We start from the raw sequence: 14703 nt of genomic DNA, 5'->3' as shown, positions 1-14703 counted from the left end.
CTCCACTCGCTCCACTCACTCGCTCCACTCACTCACCTCCACTCGCTCCACTCGCTCCACTCACCTCGCTCCACTCACTCGCTCCACTCACTCGCATCCACTCACTCGCTCCACTCGCTCCACTCACTCGCTCCACTCACTCGCACTCACTCGCTCCACTCACACTCGCTCCACTCACTCGCACTCACTCGCTCCAACTCGCTCCACTCACTCGCTCCACTCACTCCACTCGCTCCACTCACTCGCTCCACACTCGCTCCACTCACTCGCTCCACTCACTCGCTCCACTCACTCGCTCCACTCACTCGCTCCACTCGCTCCACTCACTCGCTCCACTCCACTCACTCGCTCGCTCCACTCACTCGCTCCACTCACTCGCTCCACTCACTGCACTCGCTCCACTCACTCGCTCCACTCACTCGCTCCACCACTCCACTCGCTCCACTCACTCGCTCCACTCACTCGCTCACTCACTCGCTCCACTCCACTCACTCGCTCTCACTCCACTCGCTCCACTCACTCGCTCACTCACTCGCTCCACTCACTCGCTCCACTCACTCGCTCCACTCACTCGCTCCCACTCGACTCCTCGCTCCACTCACTCGCTCCACTCACTCGCTCCACTCACTCGCTCACTCACTCGCTCCACTCACTCGCTCCACTCCGCTCCACTCACTCGCCTCCACTCGCTCCACTCACTCGCTCCACTCACTCCACATCACTCCACTCACTCGCTCCACTCACTCGCTCCACTCGCTCCACTCACTCGCTCCACTCACTCCACTCACTCGCTCCACTCACTGCTCACTCGCTCCACTCACTCGCTACACTCGCTACACTCACACTCACTCGCTACACTCACTCGCTCCACCACTCACTCCACTCGCTCCACTCACTCGCTCCACTCACTCGCTCCACTCACTCGCTCCACTCGCTCCACTCACTCGCTCCACTCACTCGCTCCACTCACTCGCTCCACTCACTCGCTCCACTCACTCGCTCCACTCACTCGCTCCACTCACTCGCTCCACTCACTCCCACTCACTCGCTCCACTCACTCCAGCTCCACTCACTCCACTCACTCCACTCACTCACTCGCTCCACTCACTCGCTCCACTCACCTCGCTACACTCGCTACACTCACTCCACTCGCTACACTCACTCCGCTCCCACACTCACTCCACTCGCTCCACTCACTCGCTCCACTCACTCGCTCCACTCACTTCGCTCCACTCACTCGCTCCACTCACTCGCTCCACTCACTCGCTCCACTCACTCGCTCCACTCACTCGCTCCACTCACTCCACTCACTCGCTCCACTCACTCGCACCACTCACTCCCACTCACTCGCTCCACTCACTCCACTCACTCGCTCCACTCACTCCACTCACTCGCTCCACTCACTCGCTCCACTCGACTCGCTCCACTCGCTCCACTCACTCGCTCCACTCACTCGCTCCACTCACTCGCTCCACTCACTCGCTCCACTCACTCGCTCCACTCACTCGCTCCACTCACTCGCTCCACTCACTCGCTCCACTCACTCGCTCCACTCACTCGCTCCACTCACTCCACTCACTCCGACTCCACTCGCTCCACGCTCACTCGCTCCACTCACTCGCTCCACTCGCTCCACTCACTCCACTCACTCGCTCCACTCACTCGTCCACTCGCTCCACTCACTCGCTCCACTCACTCTCACTCCACTCACTCGCTCCACTCACTCGCTCCACTCACTCGCTCCACTCACTCGCTCCACTCACTCGCTCCACTCACTCGCTCCACTCGACTCCACTCGCCTCGCTCCACTCACTCCACTCACTCGCTCCACTCACTCGCTCCACTCGCTCCACTCACTCGCTCCACTCACTCGCTCCACTCACTCGCTCCACTCGCTCCACTCACTCGCTCCACTCGCTCCACTCACTCGCTCCACTCACTCGCTCCACTCACTCGCTCCACTCACTCGCTCCACTCACTCCTCACTCACTCGCTCCACTCACTCGCTCCACTCACTCTCCACTCGCTACACTCACTCGCTCCACACTCGCTCCACTCACTCGCTCCACTCACTCGCTCCACTCACCTCGCTCCACTCACTCGCTCCACTCACTCGCTCCACTCACTCGCTCCACTCACTCGCTCCACTCACTCCACTCCACTCGCTCCACTCACTCGCTCCACTCACTCCACTCACTCGCTCCACTCACTCCACTCACTCGCTCCACTCACTCGCTCCACTCACTCGCTCCACTCACTCGCTCCACTCACTCGCTCCACTCACTCGCTCCACTCACTCGCTCCACTCACTCGCTCCACTCGCTCCACTCACTCGCTCCACTCGCTCCACTCACTCGCTCCACTCACTCCACTCACTCGCTCCACTCACTCACTCACTCCACTCACTCGCTCCACTCACTCGCTCCACTCGCTCCACTCACTCGCTCCACTCACTCCACTCACTCGCTCCACTCACTCGCTCCACTCTGCTCCACTCACTCGCTACACTCGCTACACTCACTCCACTCGCTACACTCACTCGCTCCACACTCACTCCACTCGCTCCACTCACTCGCTCCACTCACTCGCTCCACTCACTCGCTCCACTCACTCCACTCACTCGCTCCACTCACTCGCTCCACTCACTCGCTCCACTCACTCGCTCCACTCACTCGCTCCACTCACTCGCTCCACTCACTCGCTCCACTCACTCGCTCCACTCACTCGCTCCACTCACTCGCTCCACTCACTCCACTCACTCGCTCCACTCCACTCGCTCCACTCACTCCACTCACTCGCTCCACTCACTCCCACTCACTCGCTCCACTCACTCACTCGCTCCACTCACTCGCTCCACTCACTCGCTACACTCGCTACACTCACTCCACTCGCTACACTCACTCCGCTCACACTCACTCCACTCGCTCCACTCACTCGCTCCACTCACTCGCTCCACTCACTCGCTCCACTCACTCGCTCCACTCACTCGCTCCACTCACTCGCTCCACTCACTCGCTCCACTCACTCCACTCACTCGCTCCACTCACTCGCTCCACTCACTCCACTCACTCGCTCCACTCACTCCACTCACTCGCTCCACTCACTCCACTCACTCGCTCCACTCACTCGCTCCACCTCGCTCGCTCCACTTCGCTCCACTCACTCGCTCCACTCACTCGCTCCACTCACTCGCTCCACTCACTCGCTCCACTCACTCGCTCCACTCACTCGCTCCACTCACTCGCTCCACTCACTCCACTCACTCCGCTCCACTCACTCCGCTCCACTCGCTCCACTCGCTCCACTCGCTCCACTCGCTCCACTCACTCGCTCCACTCGCTCCACTCACTCCACTCACTCGCTCCACTCACTCGCTCCACTCGCTCCACTCACTCGCTCCACTCACTCACTCCACTCACTCGCTCCACTCACTCGCTCCACTCACTCGCTCCACTCACTCGCTCCACTCACTCGCTCCACTCACTCGCTCCACTCGCTCCACTCGCTCGCTCCACTCACTCCACTCACTCGCTCCACTCACTCGCTCCACTCGCTCCACTCACTCGCTCCACTCGCTCCACTCACTCGCTCCACTCGCTCCACTCACTCGCTCCACTCGCTCCACTCACTCGCTCCCCACTCGCTCCACTCGCTCCACTCACTCGCTCCACACTCACTCGCTCCACTCACTCGCTCCACTCACTCGCTACACTCACTCGCTACACTCACTCCACTCGCTACACTCACTCGCTCCACACTCGCTCCACTCACTCGCTCCACTCACTCGCTCCACTCACTCGCTCCACTCACTCGCTCCACTCCACTCGCTCCACTCACACGCTCCACTCACTCGCTCCACTCACTCGCTCCACTCACTCGCTCCACTCACTCGCTCCACTCACTCCACTCACTCGCTCCACTCACTCACTCACTCACTCACTCACTCCACTCACTCGCTCCACTCACTCGCTCCACTCGCTCCACTCACTCGCTCCACTCACTCGCTCCACTCACTCGCTCCACTCACTCGCTCCACTCACTCGCTCCACTCACTCGCTCCACTCACTCGCTCCACTCGCTCCACTCGCTCCACTCACTCGCTCCTCGCTCCACTAGCTCCACTCACTCGCTCCACTCACTCGCACTCACTCGCTCCACTCGCTCCACTCACTCGCTCCACTCGCTCCACTCACTCGCTCCACTCACTCCACTCACTCACTCGCTCCACTCACTCCACTCACTCGCTCCACTCACTCGCTCCACTCGCTCCACTCACTCGCTCCACTCACTCGCTCCACTCACTCGCTCACTCACTCACTCCACTCACTCGCTCACTCACTCGCTCCACTCGCTCCACTCGCTCGCTCACTCGCTCCACTCACTCGCTCCACTCACTCGCTCCACTCACTCGCTCCACTCACTCCACTCACTCGCTCCACTCACTCCGCTCCACTCGCTCCACTCACTCGCTCCCTCACTCGCTCCACTCGCTCCACTCACTCGCTCCACTCACTCGCACTCACTCGCTCCACTCACTCCACTCACTCGCTCCACTCACTCCACTCACTCGCTCCACTCACTCGCTCACTCACTCGCTCCACTCACTCGCTCCACTCACTCACTCCACTCACTCGCTCCACTCACTCGCTCCACTCGCTCCACTCCAGCTTCACTCGCTCCACTCACTCGCTCCACTCACTCGCTCCACTCACTCGCTCCACTCGCTCCACTCACTCGCTCCACTCACTCGCTCCACTCACTCGCTCCACTCACTCGCTCCACTCACTCGCTCCACTCACTCGCTCCACTCACTCGCTCCACTCGCTCCACTCACTCGCTCCACTCACTCGCTCCACTCACTCGCTCCACTCACTCGCTCCACTCACTCGCTCCACTCACTCGCTCCACTCACTCGCTCCACTCACTCGCTCCACTCACTCGCTCCACTCACTCGCTCCACTCACTCCACTCACTCCTCACTCGCTCCACTCACTCGCTCCACTCACTCGCTCCACTCACTCGCTCCACTCACTCGCTCCACTCGCTCCACTCACTCGCTCCACTCACTCGCTCCACTCACTCGCTCCACTCACTCGCTCCACTCGCTCGCTCCACTCGCTCCACTCACTTGCTCCACTCACTCGCTCCACTCACTCGCTCCACTCACTCGCTCCACTCACTCGCTCCACTCACTCCACTCGCTCCACTCACTCCACTCACTCCACTCACTCCACTCACTCCACTCACTCGCTCCACTCACTCGCTCCACTCACTCGCTCCACTCACTCGCTCCACTCACTCGCTCCACTCACTCGCTCCACTCACTCGCTCCACTCACTCGCTCCACTCACTCGCTCCACTCGCTCCACTCACTCGCTCCACTCACTCGCTCCACTCACTCGCTCCACTCACTCGCTCCGCTCGCTCCGCTCGCTCCACTCACTCGCTCCACTCACTCGCTCCACTCACTCGCTCCACTCACTCGCTCCACTCACTCGCTCCACTCACTCGCTCCACTCGCTCCACTCGCTCGCTCCACTCGCTCCACTCACTCGCTCCACTCACTCGCTCCACTCACTCGCTCCACTCACTCGCTCCACTCACTCCACTCACTCGCTCCACTCACTCCGCTCCACTCACTCCACTCACTCGCTCCACTCGCTCCACTCACTCGCTCCACTCGCTCCACTCACTCGCTCCACTCGCTCCACTCACTCGCTCCACTCGCTCCACTCACTTCACTCACTCGCTCCACTCACTCCACTCACTCGCTCCACTCACTCCACTCACTCGCTCCACTCACTCCACTCACTCGCTCCACTCACTCGCTCCACTCGCTCCACTCACTCGCTCCACTCGCTCCACTCGCTCCACTCACTCGCTCCACTCACTCACTCCACTCACTCGCTCCACTTGCTCGCTCCACTTGCTCGCTCCACTCACTCGCTCCACTCACTCGCTCCACTCACTCGCTCCACTCGCTCCACTCGCTCCACTCACTCGCTCCACTCACTCGCTCCACTCACTCGCTCCGCTCGCTCCGCTCGCTCCACTCACTCGCTCCACTCACTCGCTCCACTCACTCGCTCCACTCACTCGCTCCACTCACTCGCTCCACTCACTCGCTCCACTCACTCGCTCCACTCGCTCCCTCCACTCGCTCCACTCACTCGCTCCACTCACTCCACTCACTCGCTCCACTCACTCCGCTCCACTCGCTCCACTCACTCGCTCCACTCGCTCCACTCACTCGCTCCACTCGCTCCACTCACTCGCTCCACTCACTCCGCTCCACTCGCTCCACTCACTCCACTCACTCGCTCCACTCACTCCACTCACTCGCTCCACTCGCTCCACTCACTCCACTCACTCGCTCCACTCACTCGCTCCACTCGCTCCACTCACTCGCTCCACTCACTCACTCCACTCACTCGCTCCACTCACTCGCTCCACTCGCTCGCTCCACTCACTCCACTCACTCGCTCCACTCACTCGCTCCACTCGCTCCACTCACTCACTCCACTCACTCGCTCCACTCACTCGCTCCACTCGCTCGCTCCACTCACTCCACTCACTCCACTCACTCGCTCCACTCACTCGCTCCACTCACTCGCTCCACTCACTCGCTCCACTCGCTCGCTCCACTCGCTCGCTCCACTCGCTCCACTCACTCGCTCCACTCGCTCCACTCACTCGCTCCACTCACTCGCTCCACTCGCTCCACTCGCTCGCTCCACTCTCGCTCGCTCACTCGCTCCACTCGCTCGCTCCACTCGCTCGCTCCACTCGCTCGCTCCACTCACTACGGCCACTCCAAGCTTCATCACTCGCTCCACTCACTTCGCTCCACTCACTCGCTCCACTACTCACTCGCTCCACTCTCACTCCACTCACTCGCTCCACTCACTCGCTCCACTCACTCACTCCACTCACTCGTCTCACTCCACTCACTCGCTCCACTCACTCGCTCCACTCACTCGCTCCACTCACTCCACTCACTCACTCCACTCACTCGCTCCACTCACTCGCTCCACTCACTCGCTCCACTCACTCGCTCCACTCACTCACTCGCTCCACTCACTCACTCCACTCACTCGCTCCACTCGCTCGCTCCACTCGCTCCACTCGCTCGCTCCACTCGCTCCACTCACTCGCTCCACTCACTCGCTCGCTCCACTCGCTCCACTCACTCGCTCCACTCACTCGCTCCACTCACTCGCTCCACTCACTCGCTCCACTCACTCGCTCCACTCGCTCCACTCACTCCACTCACTCGCTCCACTCACTCCACTCACTCGCTCCACTCACTCCACTCACTCGCTCCACTCACTCCACTCACTCGCTCCACTCACTCCGCTCCACTCGCTCCACTCACTCGCTCCACTCACTCCACTCACTCGCTCCACTCACTCACTCCACTCACTCGCTCCACTCACTCGCTCCACTCGCTCCACTCGCTCGCTCCACTCACTCGCTCCACTCACTCACTCCACTCACTCGCTCCACTCACTCGCTCCACTCGCTCCACTCGCTCGCTCCACTCACTCGCTCCACTCACTCGCTCCACTCGCTCCACTCGCTCGCTCCACTCACTCGCTCCACTCACTCGCTCCACTCGCTCGCTCCTCTCGCTCGCTCCTCTCGCTCGCTCCTCTCGCTCGCTCCACTCACTCGCTCCACTCACTCGCTCCACTCGCTCCACTCACTCGCTCCACTCACTCGCTCCACCCACTCGCTCCACTCACTCCACTCACTCGCTCCACTCACTCCACTCACTCGCTCCACTCACTCGCTCCACTCACTCGCTCCACTCGCTCGCTCCACTCGCTCCACTCACTCGCTCCACTCGCTCCACTCACTCGCTCCACTCACTCGCTCCACTCACTCGCTCCACTCGCTCCACTCACTCGCTCCACTCACTCGCTCCACTCGCTCCACTCACTCGCTCCACTCGCTCCACTCACTCGCTCCACTCACTCACTCCACTCACTCGCTCCACTCACTCGCTCCACTCACTCGCTCCACTCGCTCGCTCCACTCGCTCCACTCGCTCGCTCCACTCGCTCCACTCACTCGCTCCACTCGCTCCACTCACTCGCTCCACTCGCTCCACTCACTCGCTCCACTCACTCGCTCCACTCACTCGCTCCACTCGCTCCACTCGCTCCACTCGCTCCACTCACTCGCTCCACTCACTCGCTCCACTCACTCGCTCCACTCACTCGCTCCACTCACTCGCTCCACTCGCTCCACTCGCTCCACTCGCTCCACTCACTCGCTCCACTCACTCGCTCCACTCACTCGCTCCACTCACTCGCTCCACTCACTCGCTCCACTCGCTCCACTCACTCGCTCCACTCACTCGCTCCACTCACTCGCTCCACTCACTCGCTCCACTCACTCGCTCCACTCACTCCACTCACTCGCTCCACTCACTCGCTCCACTCGCTCCACTCACTCGCTCCACTCACTCGCTCCACTCACTCGCTCCACTCACTCGCTCCACTCACTCGCTCCACTCACTCGCTCCACTCGCTCCACTCACTCGCTCCACTCACTCGCTCCACTCACTCGCTCCACTCACTCCACTCACTCGCTCCACTCACTCCTCTCACTCGCTCCACTCACTCGCTCCACTCACTCGCTCCACTCACTCGCTCCACTCACTCGCTCCACTCACTCGCTCCACTCACTCCACTCACTCGCTCCACTCACTCGCTCCACTCACTCCACTCACTCGCTTCACTCACTCCACTCACTCGCTCCACTCGCTCCACTCACTCGCTCCACTCGCTCCACTCACTCGCTCCACTCACTCGCTCCACTCACTCGCTCCACTCACTCGCTCCACTCGCTCCACTCACTCGCTCCACTCGCTCCACTCACTCGCTCCACTCGCTCCACTCGCTCCACTCACTCGCTCCACTCGCTCCACTCACTCGCTCCACTCGCTCCACTCACTCGCTCCACTCGCTCCACTCACTCGCTCCACTCACTCCACTCACTCGCTCCACTCACTCCACTCACTCGCTCCACTCACTCCACTCACTCGCTCCACTCGCTCCGCTCCACTCGCTCCACTCACTCGCTCCACTCACTCGCTCCACTCACTCGCTCCACTCACTCGCTCCACTCACTCGCTCCACTCACTCGCTCCACTCACTCGCTCCACTCACTCGCTCCACTCACTCGCTCCACTCACTCGCTCCACTCACTCGCTCCACTCACTCGCTCCACTCACTCGCTCCACTCGCTCCACTCACTCGCTCCACTCACTCGCTCCACTCACTCGCTCCACTCACTCGCTCCACTCACTCGCTCCACTCACTCGCTCCACTCACTCGCTCCACTCACTCGCTCCACTCACTCGCTCCACTCACTCGCTCCACTCACTCGCTCCACTCGCTCCACTCACTCGCTCCACTCGCTCCACTCACTCGCTCCACTCACTCGCTCCACTCGCTCCACTCACTCGCTCCACTCGCTCCACTCACTCGCTCCACTCGCTCCACTCACTCGCTCCACTCGCTCCACTCACTCGCTCCACTCGCTCCACTCACTCGCTCCACTCGCTCCACTCGCTCCACTCACTCGCTCCACTCACTCGCTCCACTCACTCGCTCCACTCACTCGCTCCACTCACTCGCTCCACTCACTCGCTCCACACACTCACTTCACTCACTCACTCCACTCACTCACTCACTCCACTCACTCACTCACTCCACTCACTCACTCCACTCACTCCACTCACTCACTACACTCACTCACTCCACTCACTCACTACACTCACTCACTCCACTCACTTACTACACTCACTCACTCCACTCGCTACACTCACTCACTCCACTCGCTACACTCACTCACTCCACTCGCTACACTCACTCACTCCACTCGCTACACTCACTCACTCCACTCGCTACACTCACTCACTCCACTCGCTACACTCACTCACTCCACTCGCTACACTCACTCACTCCACTCGCTACACTCACTCACTCCACTCGCTACACTCACTCACTCCACTCGCTACACTCACTCACTCCACTCGCTACACTCACTCCACTCGCTACACTCACTCACTCCACTCGCTACACTCACTCACCCCACTCGCTACACTCACTCACGCCACTCGCTACACTCACTCACTCCACTCGCTACACTCACTCCACTCGCTACACTCACTCACTCCACTCGCTACACTCACTCACTCCACTCGCTACACTCACTCCACTCGCTACACTCACTCACTCCACTCGCTACACTCACTCACTCCACTCGCTACACTCACTCACTCCACTCGCTCCACTCACTCCACTCACTCCACTCACTCGCTCCACTCACTCCACTCACTCCACTCACTCGCTCCACTCACTCCACTCCACTCACTCCACTCCACTCGCTACACTCACTCCACTCCACTCACTCCACTCCACTCGCTACACTCACTCCACTCCACTCCACTCGCTACACTCACTCCACTCACTCCACTCCACTCCACTCGCTACACTCACTCCACTCACTCCACTCCACTCACTCACCCCACTCACTCACCCCACTCACTCACCCCACTCACTCACCCCACTCACTCACCCCACTCACTCACCCCACTCACTCACCCCACTCACTCACCCCACTCACTCACCCCACTCACTCACCCCACTCACTCACCCCACTCACTCACTCCACTCACTCACTCCACTCAATCACCCACCCCACTCACTCCACTCACTCACTCCACTTAGTTTGGTTTTAGTTGATTTATAATAATAGTTGCGTTCTTGCAGGATCCAAATATGCAGAGAATTTCACCACATCCGGCAGCCCCTCAGCTTGTGCGACCCACCCCGCAGATCAACCAAACTCCCGCCGGCGCTCACATCCCTGCTTCAGGTATGACCTCTTTATGTTAAAGGTGACCGCTTACCTTATGTACAGGTGTTTCCTTAAAGCCAAAAGAATGAGACAAAAGAGAGCTACTTACCCGAGGCAGCCAACGTGTCCCTCGCCGTAGCTCTGGAGTACCGGGATCCCCTCCATTTCCGATGCCATCATTGCCAGGTCAGCATCTACTGCTCCTGCATGAGCGACGCTGTCAATCACTCTCACGTCTGTAGTGTTCTGCGCAGTTCTGCCCTTCTGTTTGAAAATGTCAAAATTGTATCCACGTTTTCACATCTGTACTGTATATTCTGGCGTACAAGACTACTTTTTAACCCTTGAAAATCTTCTGAAAAGTCAGGGGTCGTCTTATACGCTGGGTGTCATTTATGCCGGGTGATACTCTATGCTGATGCCCGATGCGTGTATGCGATATTCTGATGTTTAATTACTGGGTGCTGGAGATTCGACGGTCGCCGCATATCCTGGGGAGAGCTCACCGCTCATGCTGCAAGGTCTGGGACACCCAAGGTATGGAAGAAAGAGATTGTGCTTTGCCCATAAAACACGCCTCTTCCACCCGTCTGGCCCGCCCTATCCTGTTACCGCCTCTCAGATCTCGCTGCTGAGTACTGTAGTGAAGCGGCGCAGGCGCGCATGTGCGAGATCTGAGAGGCAGAGGAGAAGATAAAAAGGATACAAGGAAGGGCCAGACGGGTGAAAGAGGCGGGTTTTATGGGCACAGCACGATCTATTCTTCCATACAGCCCTGATAAACGGAGAGCTGACCAATCTGCTTGGAGATACTGTAGGTAGAGCTGACCAATCCACTGAGGGAGAGTTGACCAATCCAATCAGTCAGTCGCCTATGAACTGTAATATACTGGGTACCACATACAGTACAGCACCAGTATCCATACATAGCACCAGTATAGAATGTTTTTTCATTTTTATTTGGTGTGCGTTGGAAGAGGGCTAGTCTTATACGGCGAGTATATCCCAAACTCTATCTTTTCACAGGAAAAGTTGGGGGCTCTTCTTATACGCCCAGCCGTCTTATATGCCGGAAAATATGGTATATCTTAAAGCATAAACTTGCACACCACTCGCAAATTCTCATTGAATGTCATTTTCCACTGTGAAGGAGAGCGCGTAAAAAAAAGATGAAGTGACCAGAAAATTCACATGAGGTTTTCCCACTGATAAGTGTGGCTCCTGCCTCATACTGGTGTTTCTGACTTGTTTCCTTATACAGCATATAATGGTGTTGTCTTCATTTCAGTCCCACAGCAGCACCACATGTCCGGTCTCCCCTCTCCATCTGCTGCCCTGATACCTGTAGGTCCCATCGCTTCCCAAGCCGTCCCGGGCCAGGCTCCAGGATTTCAGGTACTGCAGAGTCTCCGCCTTCCACAGCTACATACCGATTCTCAGTTCATTCTAACTTTAAAGTGAACCCGAGGTGAGAGGGATATGGAGGCTGCCATATTTTATTTCCTTTTAGGAAATTCTAGTTGCCTGGCTGTCCTGCTGATCCTCTGCCTCTAGTTTCAGCCATAGACCGTGAACCAGCATGCAGCAGATCAGATGTTTCTGACTTTGTCAGATCTGACAAGATTAGCTGCATGCTTATTTCTGGTGTGATTCAGACTCTACTGCAGCCAAATAGATCAGCATGTTTGCCAGGCAACTGGTATTGTCTAAAAGGAAATAAATATGGCACGCTCCATATCACTCGTGTTCACTTAAATACATTTTCTAAAACGTTTACCAAATGGAATTTAATTTTCTAATTATTGGTAGTAAGTCTGTTTTACTCGTGAATATTTGGGATATATATATATATATATATATATATATATGTTCTAGACTGCCTGTTGTTGTTACCATGTTTCCCTGAAAATAAGACTTGTATTACCTGTAATTTGACCTCCAGAAGATGTGCTAGGCACAGTTATCTGTTATCTGCAAACTTGGCTCTGCAGCTGTTAAGGAACTACAAGTCCCACAATGCATTTGCCTTTGAGTCATGACTGTGGCTGTCAGACTCCTGCAATGCATTGTGGGACTTGTAGTTCCTTAACAGCTGGAGAGCCAAGTTTGCAGATCACTGTGCTAGGGCTCATTTTTGGGGAGGGTTATATCTTTGAGGGTGTGATATTCTGGGGGAAGTGGAGATGTTTAGCTCATCTTGGCAGAGAAGTTCGTAAAGGGTCACAATATACCAGCCAGTCACTTTTTTTTTGTTTTAAGTTAAATAAAACCATACAGCTTTATTGTCAGTCAAGACAATGTCCAAAAAAAGCAACAAAAATACATCTTACGTGAACTACAGCAATGGATGAATGACAACTGGCTGAAACTAAATGCAGACAAAACTGAAGTCCTTCTGATTGGAGGGCAGAGCATGATAACAAAACAACTTAACTTGCAGTCTTCAACACTGGGAATAGGAGGCACGGATCTACGCAGCTCTGATCATGTGCGTAGCCTGGGAGTTCTAATTGATGGGGATTTAAACTTCAGAACTCAAATCTCTGCTGTGGTGAAATCATCCTATTTTCACCTGAAGAACATTGCAAAAATCAAGCACCTCATACCCCCAGAAGATCTGCCAACCTTAGTCCACGCCTTCATCACATCCCGACTGGACTACTGCAATGCTCTCTACACTGGCCTTCCAAAAAAGGTCTTGTACCGCCTACAGCTGATACAGAATACTGCTGCCAGACTGCTAACCAACCAACCCCGTCACTGCCACATAACGCCAGTCCTGCAGTCCCTTCACTGGCTACCTATAGAATGGAGGGTCCTATTCAAGATTGGCCTACAGGCATTTAAATCACTACATAATCTGGGCCCTGCATACATGAAAGAAATGTTGCAGCTGCGTAGCAATCCCCGCATTCTCAGATCCACAGGTTCTAATAATCTAGTCATACCCAGAGTCCACTTGGAAACTTTTGGTCCCAGAGCCTTCTGTCATGCTGCCCCTACGTTTTGGAACTCCTTACCTCAACAGATCAGGACAGCCCCATCCCTGGACGTGTTTAAATCCAGACTGAAAACCCACCTGTTCAGTCTGGCATTTGCAGAAATATAACTTTTGTTGTGTGAATACTTCATCCTATTAATTACTGAATCTGAGAGAGCCTAAGCGCTTTGAGTCCTATGGGAGAAAAGCGCTATAGAAATGTTATTGTATTGTATTGTATACATCACACTGGGTATTCAGCAATCACACTACAGGCACAGCACTTTGCTTCTGTACCAACCCTACCTCGGAATATCTTTGGGGTTACTGCATACTGCCCCTTGTCTACTGTCAACAGCCACACCAGCTCTTGAGTGACACCCTGCCACAGGCCTAATGGCAGTACTGGGGCACTCCCCTATCCAGGCTTCTCTTGGGATCACAAGTACTGGGGTCCAACTCCCTCCAGCACTCTCTGCTGCACAGCCTGATGCCACATAGACACTTGAGATAAAAGTATTTGGAAAAGGCAAGATCACAGACCAATCTTACCTCCTTCCATGTAGTATGAGAGCCATACCTACACAGTCTATTCTATTGAGCTGAACTCCCCATCAGATAAAAATCTTTGCAAGATGCTGAACACAGATGCTGTACACTCAACAGATCAGTATCTGCAAAAGTGCAGCTCCTGCAAAAGATCAGTTCCTGCAAAATGCTTTCATAGTAACATTTAACTGACATTCATCTGCAGATCAGATCCACCAGGATGGATTTTCAGATCTGCAGATGAAGGTCAGTTAAACAAGGTGTGTATGAGATCTGCAGATATCATAGATTATGAATGCATT

The 14703-nt window shown here is 56.8% G+C and overlaps 1 protein-coding gene across 1 annotated transcript in view; it reads left to right on the top strand.

Moving 5' to 3' along the window:
- The window catches only part of FKBP15 (FKBP prolyl isomerase family member 15), a 104710-nt gene that overhangs the window by 42674 nt on the left and 47333 nt on the right, over nucleotides 1-14703 (top strand). The window contains exons 12-13 of the mRNA XM_068247990.1: nucleotides 10785-10890; nucleotides 12161-12267. Of these exons, the coding sequence (XP_068104091.1) occupies nucleotides 10785-10890; nucleotides 12161-12267 (213 nt within the window). The remainder of the gene's footprint in view (nucleotides 1-10784; nucleotides 10891-12160; nucleotides 12268-14703) is intronic.

Source organism: Hyperolius riggenbachi, chromosome 8 (assembly GCF_040937935.1).
Source record: "Hyperolius riggenbachi isolate aHypRig1 chromosome 8, aHypRig1.pri, whole genome shotgun sequence".
Classification (NCBI taxonomy): domain Eukaryota; kingdom Metazoa; phylum Chordata; class Amphibia; order Anura; family Hyperoliidae; genus Hyperolius; species Hyperolius riggenbachi.
This window is presented reverse-complemented; position numbering and strand designations above follow the sequence as displayed.